The 16,047-nt window shown below is 54.7% G+C and overlaps 6 protein-coding genes across 6 annotated transcripts; 4 read left to right on the forward strand and 2 right to left on the reverse strand.

The window, feature by feature from the left end:
* Positions 1 to 2,204: 2,204 nt before the first annotated feature.
* On the forward strand, positions 2,205 to 4,021 carry LTR77_010528 (uncharacterized protein; the record flags this gene model as incomplete). Its single annotated transcript, XM_064807746.1, has 5 exons — positions 2,205 to 2,297; positions 2,354 to 2,527; positions 2,582 to 2,648; positions 2,723 to 2,915; positions 2,974 to 4,021. 5 exons carry the CDS (start codon positions 2,205 to 2,207, stop codon positions 4,019 to 4,021), a joined length of 1,575 nt encoding a protein of 524 aa, XP_064654021.1.
* Positions 4,022 to 4,177: 156 nt separating this feature from the next.
* Positions 4,178 to 6,146, reverse strand: LTR77_010529 (uncharacterized protein; the record flags this gene model as incomplete). Its single annotated transcript, XM_064807747.1, has 3 exons — positions 4,178 to 5,673; positions 5,742 to 5,979; positions 6,033 to 6,146. The coding sequence occupies 3 exons, from the start codon at positions 6,144 to 6,146 to the stop codon at positions 4,178 to 4,180; spliced, it is 1,848 nt and encodes a 615-aa protein (XP_064654022.1).
* An 836-nt stretch (positions 6,147 to 6,982) lies between these two features.
* LTR77_010530 (uncharacterized protein) lies at positions 6,983 to 9,797 on the forward strand (the record flags this gene model as incomplete). Its single annotated transcript, XM_064807748.1, has 5 exons — positions 6,983 to 7,043; positions 7,103 to 8,194; positions 8,259 to 8,269; positions 8,334 to 8,838; positions 8,908 to 9,797. The coding sequence occupies 5 exons, from the start codon at positions 6,983 to 6,985 to the stop codon at positions 9,795 to 9,797; spliced, it is 2,559 nt and encodes an 852-aa protein (XP_064654023.1).
* A 382-nt stretch (positions 9,798 to 10,179) lies between these two features.
* Positions 10,180 to 10,749, forward strand: LOC1 (60S ribosomal subunit assembly/export protein; the record flags this gene model as incomplete). Its single annotated transcript, XM_064807749.1, has 1 exon — positions 10,180 to 10,749. The coding sequence occupies one exon, from the start codon at positions 10,180 to 10,182 to the stop codon at positions 10,747 to 10,749; it is 570 nt and encodes a 189-aa protein (XP_064654024.1).
* Positions 10,750 to 10,834: 85 nt separating this feature from the next.
* Positions 10,835 to 12,353, reverse strand: LTR77_010532 (uncharacterized protein; the record flags this gene model as incomplete). The annotated part of the gene is made up of 3 exons (XM_064807750.1): positions 10,835 to 10,996; positions 11,050 to 11,535; positions 11,607 to 12,353. The coding sequence occupies 3 exons, from the start codon at positions 12,351 to 12,353 to the stop codon at positions 10,835 to 10,837; spliced, it is 1,395 nt and encodes a 464-aa protein (XP_064654025.1).
* Positions 12,354 to 12,844: 491 nt separating this feature from the next.
* LTR77_010533 (uncharacterized protein) lies at positions 12,845 to 15,652 on the forward strand (the record flags this gene model as incomplete). Its single annotated transcript, XM_064807751.1, has 1 exon — positions 12,845 to 15,652. One exon carries the CDS (start codon positions 12,845 to 12,847, stop codon positions 15,650 to 15,652), a length of 2,808 nt encoding a protein of 935 aa, XP_064654026.1.
* Positions 15,653 to 16,047: the final 395 nt, after the last annotated feature.

A 16,047-nucleotide genomic window follows, 5' to 3' on the forward strand; every position in this document is an offset into this window, starting at 1 on the left:
CGCAGACGCAGACGCAGACAGAAACCGAGACCAGAACGGAAACCCTGCCGGCGGAGACGCAGACAGAAACCGAGACCCGGACCGAGACTCTGCCAGCTGTGACACAGACGCAGACGCAGACGCAGACAGAAACCGAGACCAGAACGGAAACCCTGCCGGCGGAGACGCAGACAGAAACCGAGACCAGGACGGAAACTCAGCCAGCGGCTACAATTTTCAGAACGGAGACCCAACCTGCAGCGACGATTACGAATACCGCCACTACTACGAGAACCGCTACCGTTACCAGCACTGCCACTATTACTTCCACCGTCACAACAGCTGCAGGAGGGAAAGGTCAAACAACCACCGTCACGGTCACCTCTTGCAAGAACAACTAGGGACTACGATTGCATTGATAGTGTACTTCATCTCCTACATGTAGTCTGCGCGCACGACAGTGGTGTTGCTATGGCTGATGATTATGTTGAGCATACCGAGGAAATAGCTGTGAAGTGTCGAACAATATATGAACTTTTATCACGATCCCGTCAGTACTGTTTCACCAGCTTTTATGAGTCCATCGCACCAAAGCACTGACTGCGAAGCTTACGGGTGGGAGAGCTATTGACATGAACAGTGAGCGGTATCAGGCTATGGCTATCATCAAGTGGGCTGACAACTTTTTAACCTGGTGGTTGGTGCTGATGCTTTTGATGCAGAGCGGCGACAACGACCAAGTTCCTGGCGAGTGTTGACGAGAAGCATGGTAGTCCACTGCGCTACATCATCGAGCAGCTTGGCTTTGAAGAAGCAGATCTCGAGGTGATACGGCGTACTCTTCAAGTGTGAGATACTGCAAGCGATCAATTTGTACGGGACTACGGTGTAGCAGCACTCGATCTCCTTCAGCTCCTGGCGCTTGATCCACATTGGGTAGCAAGAAGCGACGACGAAGCTCTCCGGCGGAGCGTAGCTCTCTCTGTTTGCAACTATCGCGAACACGCACATCGATGGACATGTGAGTTTCGATCTATTCATTTCACCCGATCAACGCCTCGTCTCTTATCTAAGCATAGTCGCCTTCACTCACTCTGTTAGTCATCACACATGTGAACCAGAGCTATGCGTGGTCGTTGTATACTTGTCTCCAGGTCTTGCGCTTTGGTAAGGCGATGAGCCGAAAGGATTCAGTATTCAGGATACCATGGCGACCCCTCCTACAGAAGCCTCCAAGGAGCAGGTTTTCGTCGAGACTCCCGTTTCGCCGTCTTCTACTCTGGCCAACAAGGTTGGATCAAATCAACCTCAGATACCAACACAATACCATACATGGCGTCCTACAGCCGCTCCTGGGCGTCTTTACGCTCCTGGTTTCGGTCATTTCCCTGGTATACTCTCTGGCCATTTTGTCTGCTTCACATCAGGATCCGACGACAGGCTGGTATTGGCAACCAACCGTCTATCTTGCTATCGCTACTGCTCTCTCGAACACTGCTCTGACATCCGCGCTAGCTCTCGCGGCTCCGATCTCCTGGTGGTACAAGGCTCTACGAGGCAGTACTATCAAGGACCTTGAGCTTGAACTGGGAAGCTGGATAGAGCTTTCCACGCACCTTCGTCCGAGCCTTCAGACTTGCACCTTGCGCAAATAGGCAACGATCTGAGGTTGTTTGCCTTGGCTCGCTTGAACAGCAGAGCAGAGACCGAGTGACGTCCATCCGCTAAAGACTCGTGCTTCAAGGTCAGCTCCACCGAGGATTAGAGCAGCACCCATGCTCGCCATGGTACCTAGACAATGCTGACTGGCCACGCGGGCCACGCGGGCCACGCGAGCCACGTGAAAAGGGGTGTACGGCCCTTGTTGATCGGCACTCCAACCGTGGCACCTCCTCTCGAGCAGTGCTCTCACACACGGTCGATCTCGCTTCCAAGACCAGATCGACACACTGGAGGCTGGGCACTCACTTCTCGTTTGCTTGCAAAGCTTCAAGTCCGCGGACGATCTTTTTATCACTGGATCGAAATCATCGGTTAGTAACATCCTGGGCGTGAACGTAGAAACCATGTCACAGATACATGTAGCACCTGCGGGGAATGGGGTTGCGGGGTGCGGGTTGAGAGAAGCTCCTTCGTCTTCCCTTAAGAATAAGGCAAGATTCCCATGACTGGGCATCGCGTATTCTATTCCTTCTTTGTCCGCGTCAGACGGCGACTGACTAGCCATGAAGAATTATATGGAAGCCGGGTGGTTCTATTCACCTCGACAAATCGCTAGCTACATTCCGCGGCGATTCGTAACCCTCAAACCGCCTAGAGTAAGTGTTACTCCATCGGCCTACTCCAACCAAGACACTTACCAACATTCAATCAGAACAAGCTTCGTTCCCCCATTGCTGTGCTCCGCGAGTTGGATCTACACCAATGGCTCATGTTCACCGTGGGCTTTCTGGGATGGACATGGGACGCGTTTGACTTCTTCACGGTGTCCCTCACCGTTACCGAAATCGCCGCAGACTTCGACGAGGATGCAGCGAGTGTGACATGGGTAAGAAGGCCATACTACATCTTTTGATGCCTCGCCATGCTGAGAAGAAGCCAGGGCATTACCGTGACTTTGATGTTGCGCTCCGTCGGCGCCCTAATCTCAGGGGTCTTCTCCGACCGCTGTACGTCCCATATGCCCTCGAACGCTAGCAAGCAAGAGCTGGCTTTGTCAAGTAGGGCTAACTTGCTATTGCAGATGGCCGTAAGTGGCCGTTCATCGTCAACTTGTTTCTCTTCATTGTGCTCGAGCTTGGCTCTGGCTTCTGCCAAAACCTCTCGCAGTTCCTTGCAGTACGATCGTTGTATGGAATCGCAATGGGCGGACTCTTTGGACCCGCTGCCGCCACCGCCCTGGAGGATCTGTCGTACGACGCGCGAGGCGTTTTGAGGTATGGTTCGCCCGCAGCCCCGATCTCACCGATGCTGATTGGTTTGCTTTGCAAACAGCGGATTCTTCGAGATGGGATACGCAATCGGCTACCTTCTCGCCGCCGCCTTCTACCGTGCACTTGTCCCAACCACCACACACGGGTGGAGGAGCCTGTTCTGGTTTGGCGCAGGTCCGCCCGTCCTGATCATTGCCTTCCGTCTTTGCTTGCCGGAGACGAACTACTTCCAAGTGATGAAAGCGGAGCGCGAAGCAAGAAATCGTTTGGAGCACGCCGACAGTGGCGGCGCGACCGCTGGCCGTGCAAATGGCTTCCGTGCCTTCCTTAAAGACTCTGCCAAGTCGCTCAAAGACAACTGGGTCTTGTTCATCTTCCTCGTCGTCATCATGTCCGGCTTCAATGCCATCTCGCACGGCAGCCAGGACTTCTATCCCACCTTTCTCAAGTCGCAGCTTGGCAAGACACCGACGCAGGTCACGATCATCACGGTCGTCGGACAGGCTGGCGCGTTCATTGGTGCCAACATCGTAGGATACTTCAGCACCTTCACCGGCCGACGATTGTCCATGATGATTACCTGCGTTATTGGCGCAGCACTCATTCCGGGCTACATCCTCCCGCGTAACATGGATTTGGTCGCAACCGTCTTCTTTGAGCAGCTCTGTGTCGGTGGTGTCTGGGGACCAATCCCCATCTATCTTGTCGAAGTCAACCCTCCGACTTTGCGCACCCTTCTGGTGGGATTCACATATCAGCTAGGCAACTTGGTCTCATCGGCTTCAGCGACAATCCAGGCGACCATCGGAGAGCGGTATCCTCTTCCTCCTGGCCCGGACGGTGAGGAGCGTTTCAATTACGGCAAAGTCATCGCAATCTTCCTAGGAGCCGTCTGGGCATACCTGCTGTTATTCCTCTTCCTTGGACCCGAAATGTCCCCGGAGGAGCGAGCGGCCGAGGCCGAGCACGCGAAGTATTTGGAGAACTTACGCGCGCAGGGAGTGAGCTTGAAGGAAATTGGCGAAGAGATGGCTTTGAAAGGGAAGAAAGACGAGGAAGATAACCGCTCGGTCTCGCCGCATCGATCGGGCGAAAAAGAGTTGGCTTGAGAAGATCAAGTAGATGGGTCTAGTGAATGCATCTCCTTCTCTCTCTCCTCTCCTTCTCTCTCCCACTCTTTGTATTTGCTTGCAAGGCCGCAGTTTATGAGGATAGTCACCGAGTTTTGTGGATCATCTGCTCCCATCCACCACCAATCTACTCGCTCAACGACGCCGCCACTCTCCAGCAACAGTCTCAGCCGCCCTCTCCGCAATCCCGTAAATCCCACTCTGCGGATGCGCCGACAACAACAGCGGGATGACCGAAGCATCCACGACCCTCAAATTCCTCGTGCCATACACCTTCAACCCCGGATCAACCACCCCGCCCTCTTTGCGCGGCAACATCGCACAAGTCCCCACTGGATGATAGAATGTATTCACATTCTCCCTGACATACTCTTCCCACTCCTCATCGGTCTGCACTTCCTCCACCCCGGGCTCGTACTCCGATACCCAAGTATTGGCCAAAGGCGCCGTATTCGCGACCTTACGAATATACTTCGCCATCGCCACCAGTCCCTGCAGGTCATACGCATTACTCGCGAAAGCAGGGTCGTAAGCCGGATTTACCCCCGGCTCAGAGGAATTGATATGCACCGACCCCCGAGCGAGCTCGTGCATCAGACCCGCGATGATGGTGAAGAAGCCTTTGCCGTATAAAGTGCTGTTGGCGAGCGGGTAGCCTTTGCTGCCTGTGTAGCCGTCGGAGAGGATGAACTCGGCTTGCACGATTGAGGAGCTTAGGGCAGGGTCGGTGAGGAAGTTGAGTTTGGTGCGGTCGACGATGTTGTTTTCGAATTTGGCTACGACACGTTTCGCGGCGTTGACGAGCTGGTCTTCGTCGGGTCCGAGAATGGAGCTCCAGTTCTGGTAGCTGAAAGCTCCCGCAGCGAAATCGTAGGCGGAATACTCGTTGGCTCTCCAGAGTGCGAGTTGCTCAGCGGCGTAGTCGGGGTCGATCTTGAGTCTGTCGAAGGAGGTGTATTTGTCTTTGAGTTGGAAGGCAAGTTGGATGCGTGGGTGGTCCTGGAGGTTCTCACCTACGCCTGGGAGGTGGATCTTCCGCTCGATACCGTAGGTTTGCAGAGTATCACCACCAATTCCAGAGAGCTCCAGGATCTGAGGACTCTTGATCGTGCCAGCTGACAGAATCACTTCGTTCTTAGCCATGATGATATCACCATCGAGAAGCGTAACACCGGTAGCAACGAACTTCCCTCCCTTCTTCTCCAGATTCACCTTCGCCACCTCAGTATTGGGCATCACATGCACATTCGACCCAGCACGAGGTAGATACTCCACAGCACTATACGATCTCGTGTACTTTGTCGGATCAATCGTGCTGGAATGGAACGCTACACCCTCATTCTCACCACCCATCCATTCGGTATTATGCTCGATACCAAGATTCTCAAACGTCGAGATCCAGCCTTTCTGCTGCGCGGGCCTGTAGCGATCGACTACGGCGTTGATTGGACCGCTGGTGCCATAGTTCGTCGTCCCGGTGTATGACCGTGGTTTAGTAAAGTTGGAAGACTTGTCCATAACCCGAACCATGGTGTCCCAGCCCCAGCCTGGGTTGCCGAGATCTTCCCATGTTTGGTATTCGGGTTCGGAAGCGCGGTCATAGATGAGGAGGTTGATTGCTGATGTCCCACCTGAATACACAAACTTCAGCTCCTGGTGGCTCAGAGAATATTGGGCAAGAAGGAGTATGAATACATACCGACGACTTTGCCACGGGATTGAGTTATGATCCGACCATCGAGCTGCGGTTGCGGGATCGAAGTGATATTCCAGTCGTACTTCGTACCCAATGTCGAGCCCTTGAAGCCTGGTATGTTGATGCGGTCTTCGTCCAGAGCCCATGGTCCAGCCTCGATGACGAGAATGCTGCAATGCAGCAGTTGCTGGCTGAGACGTGTGGCGACCACGTTGCCCGCTGTGCCTCCACCGACCACGATCTGGATAGACTCAGAACATGCGGCAAGCAAGCTGGGAGCATGTGCGTACTTACAAAGTCGTACGACGCTGCTTGAGAAGCATGGCCAGTTGGCAGTGAGCCGCCTAGGCTGGCAAGCGTTGCGAAGAACGGCAAGACAGCCTTGCTCAGTTGCGGTGGAAGCAACATGGGACCGGATAGAAGGCGGGCAAAGGCGTGTCAGGAAGCGAGGAAATGGAACGTTCAAGAGGAGAGTATGAGAGAGAACAAGTCAATATGAAAGCACATACCTGTTCCTGGTGGCTGTTTTTACTGAGTGTTAGCGACAGATCTGCACGCATGCATACTCGAACGCAGACGGTGAGCTGTTAGACATGGTTGTGCAGCCGGTAGTTGAGAAAAGTCGCACAGGCGACTGGGGTTGTAGATTGAACCCCGCGAGTTGGAGGTCGTTTCAGCTGCCTTTTCGAGGCTTCCCTTCATCTCCTCGAAACCAGATTGCCATCAGCTTGCCAGAGTTCTCTTGCCACATAGACGAGCTGTGGGTACATTAGCTCGGTAAGCACCGTTGAAGGTAAGATGCAAGGCAAGAATTGGCATATCTACTTTGTGCAACCCACCCACCCATGTGGTTGAACTCAGGAGAAGAAGACCAATCCAAGTACGAATGAAGTTCTGACCACTGGATAAGAGGCTGAATGTTGCAGGTCAAACGCCGACATTCTAATCACCCGCTCGACGATTCCAGACTTGTGCGAGTTCGTCCAGATGGGCAGGTGGGCAGACTCTTACCTTAGACACTTGCGACGTCACCGTTTATTGCATCCTTCTCCGCATCTCCATATTCGCCAAGATATCGATTGGTATTGCGGCTAAATTGCTGCGGGCTTAGTACTGCAGCTTTGACGGCAGATCAAAGACCGACATGGAAGAAATGGAGGCAATAAAGTGCCTTCTACCACCACCAAAATGGCTTCGCTACCACCAGACCGTCATCTCAGACACTCCAATTCGGCTTTGGCAAGATGTTGTGGGCTCTCCTATTGCCGTTGCTGCAACCTGTCGTGGCGGAGACTGGAATTGATGGTAACAAATTCACGGACGAACCCCGATCATATCTGAGACGTATGCTGACATGTATCCAGCTTGGTTGAGATATGCTAGGGTCCCAAATTGCGGGAAACTTCGACATGAGGTTCCTGGAAGGATCGTAGCACTAAACAACTCCGAAGCCAGTCCTGTGTATACGGCCGGCCAGGAGCTTGCGTTGGGTTTTGCTGGTATCCTGGACAAGGATGTTCAAGTCAGCGATACATCTTCGGCGAAACACCACGGTTCGCACGGCCACTCCGGGACCCTCATGGTTGGCACTGTCGACCAATTCGCTGACGCTTCGATGGATGTGGATCTTGACGATGATGAGCTGATCGCAGACGGCTACCACATAAGCATATCTGGATCTGACGTTCACATTATTGGTGAGAACGATCGAGGCGCTCTTTACGGCGCCTTCAACTACCTCAACGCCCTCGCCCAAGGCAACGTGCCATCAGAGTCCTACACATCAAATCCCGACGCACCGATACGATGGGTCAACCACTGGGACAACTTACAGGACGGTGGCACTCACGGCAGCGTGGAGAGAGGATACGGCGGCGAGTCGATCTTCTACTGGGACGGATCTGTGAGAGAGGATCTCAGCCGCGTGCCGCAGTACGCTCGTCTACTCGCCTCCGTCGGAATCAATGGTGCCATCGTGAACAACGTCAACGCAAACGAGTCCATGGTCGAGCCATACATCGTCCAAGGCCTTCAAAGGGTCGCTGATCTCATGCGTCCATATGGCGTGCAAATCGGAATGTCATTGAACTTTGCCACGCCCGAACTACTAGGTGTTCTCGACACATATGACCCTCTGAACCAGAGCGTCATCGACTTCTGGAACCAACGTACCGACATGATCTACGAGCACATCCCCGATCTGGCTGGGTACTTGATCAAAGCTAGCTCCGAGGGCCAGCCGGGACCATTGGCCATCAACAGGACACTGGCCGAAGGAGCAAACTTGTTTGCCAAAGCTCTTCAGCCGCATGGCGGGATCACGATGTTCCGCGCCTTCGTCTATGACTCTACCTCTCTGAATGAGACAGAAGACTGGAGGGCTGACCGAGCAAATGCTGCGGTGGAGTTCTTCGACGGACTTGATGGAAAGTTTGACGACAATGTCGTGATTCAAAGTATGTCCTTCTCCCACCTTTGCTTGATTAGAAGTACCTTGATGCTGACTACCTGCTCCTTCAGTCAAGTATGGGGTGAGTAACTATGCCATCTAACCCTTCAACGCTCCACCTTGGTGCTGACTTGATGTCTGTCTAGCCGATCGACTTCCAAGTACGCGAGCCCGCGTCCCCGCTGTTCGCCCATCTGAAGAACACGCCCAGTGCAATAGAATTGCAGGTCACTCAAGAGTACCTTGGCCAACAAGATCATGTCATGTACTTTGCAGATCTCTGGAAGAGCGTCCTCGACTTCGACCTCCGAGTGGATGGCGAGCAATCGCTGGTCAAGGACATCATAGCTGGGCGCCGTTTCAACCAGCCTCTCGGTGGATATGCTGCCGTTTCGGGTATAGGATTGAACCAGACGTGGTTGGGAAGCCATCTTGCCATGTCGAACCTGTACCTCTACGGTCAAATGGCGTGGAATCCGGACGTGTCATCTGCCGGGGTGATTGAGGACTGGACTCGTCTGACGTTCGGGTTTAACCAAGACGTCATCGACACCGTCAGAGAGATCTCGCTTGAAGCGTGGCCGACGTACGAGAATTATACAGGCAACCTTGGCATTCAGACGCTGACGGATATTCTGAATGCGCACTACGGTGAGTTACATTGAGAGATTTCTTACTTCCAAGTGTTTTCAGCTTCGCGAGACTGACCAACTGCCACAGGTCCCAACCCAGCTAGTCAGGATGGCAACCCCTGGGGCCAGTGGACTCGCGCTGACACCTTTTCCATCGGAATGGACCGTACCATCGAGAACGGCACGGGCTTCGCGGGACAATACCCACCCGAGGTCGCACAAATGTACGACAATATCGAGACGACACCCGATGATCTCCTCCTATGGTTCCACCACGTCCCGTACACGTACGTCTTGAATTCAGGCGAGACGGTCATCCAACACTTCTACAACGCCCATTACGCCGGATCGGAGAATGCGCAGACGTTCCCTGAACGCTGGCAGGCGCTGCAGGGCAAGATGGACCAGCAGCAGTGGAGCGAGACGATGCACAAGTTCGTCTACCAAGCCGGACACTCCATCGTATGGCGCGATGCGATCAACAACTTCTACTACAACCTTTCGGATATCCCGGATGAGCTCGGGAGAGTCGGTCACCATCCATACCGTATCGAGGCAGAATCAATGGAGCTGGACAACTATGAGCTCTACCCTGTGATCCCGTGGAACACAGCTTCGAACAAGACGTGCATCGTGACGACTTCCAACTCCACCACCGGCACCGCGAGTACGACGCTCAGCGATGTCAAGACCGGAACGTACGATGTCGCTGTCAACTACTTTGACCAGGCGATCGGGCACGCGCAGTGGACGCTGTCGATTGACGACACGGTGGTCGGCAAGTGGGTAGGCGACAGCGATGTTACGCTGAGCCATGCTCCGGTACTGTATATTGATGGGCAGACAGCTATTAGGATCACGTTCAACGGCGTTGATATTAAGAAGGGCGCTACGCTTAAGATTGTCGGCGTGGCGGACGGGCAAGAGCCGGCTCCGATCGATTATGTGAGCATCTTTCCACCGGGGGAGGTTGACTAGACATACTTTGGAGAATTCTGCTGGCTTGTCAAGGACTCATGGCTATATGTAGTTGATCAATGAAGTTCTCGAGAATGTCGCTATTGCGCAACCACCAATATGCCATTACTCCGTTGATACTGCGATGCTTCATACCGCATTGCCGGCCATAGGTTGATCGTACAGTACATATTACGAACGTGCCAACATTCAGTCAGAAGGTACCTGGTAAGTAAGTAGTCGAACATAGGGCTGTTCTCCAGCGTACCATGCGCGTCGGACTTCACTCCGTCTATTCCGTGTTTGTCGGCCCGACCTTGCCGACGTTACGCCGAGCCACCAAAAAAGTTCTGGACCTCACAAACCTCAAACCACAACCACAGACCCAAGCACACCACCCAACATGCCCACCAAAGTAAAGACCGGCTCGGCCAAAGGCGCCAACAAACGCTCCACCAAACCCTCCTCCTCCGGCAGCACCTCAAAAACCAAGAAAAAGCCCTCCGGTGCCAAACCAGCACCCACCCAACACAAACCCGCCGCCCGCACCGCCGTCGTAAAGAAGAAACCACCTCACCTCCGCTACACCGAAAAAGACCTCAAAGTCCCCGCCCTCAACGGCATCCGCCCCTCTGGCGTCCAAAAACTGCCGAACAAGAAAAAAGGCAAGAAATTTGTCGACGACGGGGAAGGTATGCGCACGATTTTGGCCATGGTGATGGCGGACAAGGAGGGGGATGTGGAGAGTAAGATGATGCGGGCGAGACAGCTGGAGGAGGTGCGGGAGGCGAGGAGGGTGGAGATGGAGAGTAGGGCGCAGGCGAAGAAGGAGGGGTTGGAGGAGAGGAAGATGGGGATTAGGAGTGGGCGGAGGAAGAGGGGGAGGGGTGGTGAGGTGGGGGGAGGCGATGCGGGTGCTGGTGGGGAGGAGAAGGTGGTGAAGAAGGCGAAGAAGAGGGTGAGCTTTGGTTGAGAAGGTTGCGGTGTATGAGGATTATGGTCTATGGTCTATATTCTATGACTTTTGGCAAGGTGCGAAGAATGCGAATGTGCTCGATCTATGGCTCGCCGTCTGCGAGATGGCACTTCCGGCGCATCGGTTCGAACACGAACGGCATTTTATGGCCAGCAGGATTAGCTGGCAGCTCACTCATCGCTTTCGGCATCTCGATCTTGGACGAATCAACGCCCTTTGCCATCGCGTTGAGAAACTCCACAGCCTACAGCAACGTCAGCAGTTGTTCAGGAACTTCGAAAGCATATGGACACTCACGGGCTTCGCATGCCACCGCCCGCCACCCCACTCGAACCAGCTCAGATGCCCGCCACCGCCCGTCGCACACATTACAACATACGGGTTCTGCTGGATCTCTTCGTATGGCACGGCCTCGTCACAAGCGATCGGGTCATCTCGCGCATGCAAGCACAGCGTCGGCGTCCGGATCGCCAGCACACTATCCGCGCTCGACGCGTCGCGATAATAGGCTCCTGCAGTTGGATAGCCCCAGGTCTTAGTCTGTACCTCCTCGTCGAACTCATGGAGGTACTTGATTTGCTGAATTTTCTCGCCGTCAATGTGCTTGATCTGGTCGGCGTGGGTGTTGAATAGCTTGCGCATGCTGTCGCCCATGGCTTTGCTGTAGACCGCCATGCCCATGTATGTGCGCTGCAAGGCCAGGGAGGAGACTTCGAGTTTCCAGGGGTTGGAGACGATGATGGCGCCGGAGAGGACGGAGTTGGAGCCTTCTTCGCCGAGATACTGTGGACGAGAAATGGGATTAGCATGTGGTGCAAACCTTCGACAACGCATTCATTAGCACAACTACCTACAGTCGCAAGTATGTTCGCACCAAGCGAGAAGCCAATTGCATACAGCGGCCGCTTCGGCCACATCTCTCTGCACCACTTCACCACCTGCCGTACATCCCACGTTGCACGAGCATTGTACAGGATATTCGACGTGATCTTTGAGCCAGCGCACCCGCGACTGTTGACGACAAGCGCTTCCCAGTCAGCTCCGCTCAACCCACCCGCTGCCTCGCCTTCAGCAGTCTGGGCGAGGAGCGGCGCCAACACATGGCGAAGGTAGACTTCATACGAGCCACCGCTCAGACCATGCAAAGCAATGATAAGTGGCTTCGTGTCCTCAGAACCAAGATTCTCGACCTCTTTGTTCGTAAAGTAGGTCGTCCGAGGCGGGAGGCGGTGATGTCCTATTCCCACCGGATCCTCGCGGAGCCCTTCATCCTCAGGCCCGCCATCCTTCGCTTTGCCTGCTTCAGGCGGAGGAGCGGTGGCAAAGTCAACGGTGAAGTGTCCAGCGAATCGGGAGTCGTTGGACTCGAAGACGCGGCGTTTGTAATGGATTGGTGGGCCTCCCCGGTTGGATGCTGTCCAGAAGGTTTGGAGGTGGCCGTTGAAGAGGAGTGGGTTGAGGGAGCAAGGAGGGACAGCGTCCTTGACCAGTTCCGGGAGGGCGCGGGGAGGGCCTGAGTCCGATTTGGAGGGGAGGATGAGTGGTTCGTCCGAGTGGAAGAACTCGACGGTGGTTTTGCCAGGGTACCAGGACATGGCCATGGGATATATGATGGAAGACTGGCTGGGAGGTAGACTTTCGAGTGACTGGGAAGGCCGTGTGCAAGTATTCAACAGCAGTAGAATGCTTTCATGGGATGCTCATGGTAGATATCATGTGCTTGAAGTGTTCCAGATCTGCTCAATGATTGGAAGTCCTTGCTAATGCAGCGCTTGCAAGGTTGCTTCGACTCTCAATTTGATAAGACACCTGTTGAGATTCCAGCGGTCTGTCTATCACCATTCGGTATCTTTCCCGAATCGAGATGCGGCCGTAGCAAAGTCGTACAATGCTCGATACGAAGTCGCGAGAGAAGAGACGGATTTACACTTTTTCCTAGCGCAGCCTCGGCTCGACGCCACATGTACGCCACAACCCATGTCGCGTGAAGGCCGCGAGCCTCACTCGTCGTAGACACCGACGGCAGGTACGAGCAGAGTCAGGGCAACTGCGATGGAGCCCTGTTAGTTGTGCAGACTGGCGCAGAGAAGCCATGTCGTACCAGAACGGCTACGAGTATGGTGGACAGTATGCAGGCTACCGGGGCTCCGACTCGGGCCAGCAAACGCAGCAGCAGTACCTTTTGAATCAGGACCAATACCACCATCCCATGGTCCTCATCCCGTCGCAGCAGCCAAGACATGATGTCTCCAACTTCCAGACTCCGTCTCATCGGCCTTACTCTCAACAACAACCCATCTCTCAGCCTCCTCCTGGATTCTACCAACAGTCCCCCTCGCAGTACCAGACCCCACCGCAGCAGCAGGGCCAGCAGTCATATTACCCGCAGTCGCAACCGCAACCTCAGCAATACTACGCGTCACAAGGATATGTCCAGCAACGTTCTCAGGGCCAGTACTATCAACCTCAACACAACTACGCGCAGCCACCGCGCCCATCACCTACGCAGAGTCAGGCTCAACCGCCATATCAGAGGCCATATCAGCAGCAGTCTAGGCAGCCATCACAGGCCTCTCCGCTCCTGCCACCTCAGCCGATTCAATCGCCAGATCCGCTTCAAGGACCTTCAAATCTGAACCGAGCACAGGTTCAACCGTCTCAGCAGCACCGTCCGGCTCAAGTTCAACCACCACGGCCTCAGCGGTGGAGTAGCCAGCAAACCCGGACTCCTTCGTCCCCGATCCCGAGCCACCCTCAACCAACGCCACGGCAGCGAGTAGTGGCGGCTGTAGAGATTCCGTCTTACACGCACGCGCAGCCTGTTGATCACGACATGGGCCGGTCGCCGAAGCGAAGGCGGTCGAATGATGGTCGTGCCGTCCCTGTGTGTGATGTCTATCCACAATCAAAGCGCAGCTCGCAGCAAAAGCCTTCGCAGATCGCTTCATCACCACTGACCGAGCTGAACTCGTCTCAAATGCCGTCGACACCGCAGCCGAGCGTTGACTACCAGACTGTACTGCTTACCCTGGCAGAGGAGTACATCAGCGCGGCTCACAGCATGAGCGCCTCTCTGGCCACCGGAAACGCACCTCACGAGCAACATGAAGAGTACTGCTCGCTCATATCAACTGCGATGGCTTGCCTGGAATCAGTGCTCAACAACTTCCGCCAGACAGACGCACGGAAAGAGGCCCGGATCCGTCTCCGTCTTGCGACTCTTCTCGTCGATGAATGCGACAATGACGAAGAAGCAGAAGCAATCCTGGGCAAGGGCATTGCTTTGTGTGAACGAAATCGGCTGACAGATCTCAAGTACGCGATGCAGCATCTTGCCGTCCGCTTGGCTTTCTCGCGAAGTCCCAAAGCCGCGCTCAAGTCTGTCGACAAGCTTGTGCAGGAGGCTGAAGCTCTTCGTCTGACACATTGGGTTTATACCTTCCGTTTCTTGAGGGTGTCTCTGGGCTTGCAGCTTGGAACGCACTCAGAACTCTCTTCAATCGCCAAGCATCTGGCTGCCCTGCATGCCACTGCAGAAGAAGACGGCAGAGTCGCGGTTCAGGTCGTAGCGGCAGCTCTGGAAATCGTTGTGCATCTCCGTTCCCCATCTCCCGATGCTGTCGATATGGCTTCCCGTGCGATGGCAGCTGCTCAGACTCACCAGCTCGGTCCGGAGATGCAGGCCATGCCACAAATTCGAGGCCTTCTTGATTGCCTCGACGCGGCTTGCAGTCTGCTAAGCTTCAACCCCGACCTAGCGTTCGCGAAAACGCAGCGTATAGAAACCAATCTGGACAGTAAGACGCGCGACCTCGCATGGCGAAAGGACGGGAGCTTTGAGGTCGAGCTGGGTCCAAGTAGCAACGAGAATCTCGAGCAAGACACTGGTGGCATCATGCGAAGATCGAAATTCGGCAACGCAATGCTGATCTTTCAATGGATTACAAAGACTCAGCTGTATGCTTTAGCCTACGCTTTGAGCGGCTTTAGCATGATGCAGAAGACCATGGCAAGGACTCCTGGTGCCGGAGACAAGAAAGCCGATGAGTTCCTGTCGGACGGGCTCAAAATGGCCAGCATCAAGCCGGATGTTCATCGCAGTCCTTTGAGCACTGTGACAGCACTACTGAATCAACAGCAGGAGTTAAGCACCGTCATGCGCGTCTACCTCATATTCGCACGATGCGGTCGATTCGAATGGGGATCAGCTCAGACCGCGATTGCGAGTCTGCGACAGGACCCACATCTGGTTTCTGGCAGCAACACGGCGAAGCTTCTGCTGTACCTGGAAGCCTCGTGCCGGCATGGACTCGGCGATCTGCAGGCTGCACTGGCGCTCTACGACTCTGACGAGCTCATCTTCGACCCCGATGCCAAGGCCAATGCCGCCGATAAAGACCTGCGCGTGATGGCAACGCTAAACAGCATCTTCATCCGCCGCAGCCTGGGCCCGGAAGAATACATGAAAGCCGAACGCCTTCTCGCCACCGTCGAACCCTACTGCCTCAACCACTCGAACAGAGCAATCTACTCCGCCATCAACCTCGCCAAAGCCACAGCGCAAGACACCATCCTCAAAACGAAGCAATTCCTCCATCTCGCCGTACAAGCATCAAAAGAAGCTTCCAACAACCTGCTCATGAGCGTCGTCATGAACATCATGACCAGCCGCTTCTTCAGTCAAGCCATCGTCGGGGACCAGGCGGAGAAGAGCGCGCATGCGGCGAGGACGCTGGCGAAGCAGGGGAAGAACAAGCTGTGGACTTGTGTGGCGGATGGGATGTTTGGGGATATCAAGGAGAGGTGTGGGAAGCTTGAGGAGGCGGAGATTGCGCGGAGGGAGGGGAGAGGGATGTTTGGGGAGTTGCCGGAGGGGGTGCGAGAGGGTCTGCGCAGGTGATGAGAACGACGATGTACAGACGGAAGATGCGCGGTCATGTGAACGCCAAGGATGTATGGGATATTGGTGTTTGGACGGGATATTGATACCTGGCTGGCCTCATCGCATTGACTGTACTGGCTGCGGGCTGTACGGCTGGGAAGGTACGAGACCTTGCTTGCTGTATGACAGCTGATATGCAGATAGCTATATGCCGACCGGCGCTAGCGAGATTTGCTCTGCTAGTGAAATTTGCTTTGCTCAATCTACTCACGTTCGCGCTCCAGACTAATCACATGTCAGGACTTGAAACTCGGTCCTCCTTGAGCCACTTCTTCGACATAACAACTTTTGCTCTAGCAGCTCTGTCCGGATCCGCTACACTCGCTAAGATTGGCACAGTCGGACATCATCGA

Source organism: Saxophila tyrrhenica (genome assembly GCF_035928015.1).
Source record: "Saxophila tyrrhenica strain CCFEE 5935 chromosome Unknown scaffold_24, whole genome shotgun sequence".
Classification (NCBI taxonomy): domain Eukaryota; kingdom Fungi; phylum Ascomycota; class Dothideomycetes; order Mycosphaerellales; family Extremaceae; genus Saxophila; species Saxophila tyrrhenica.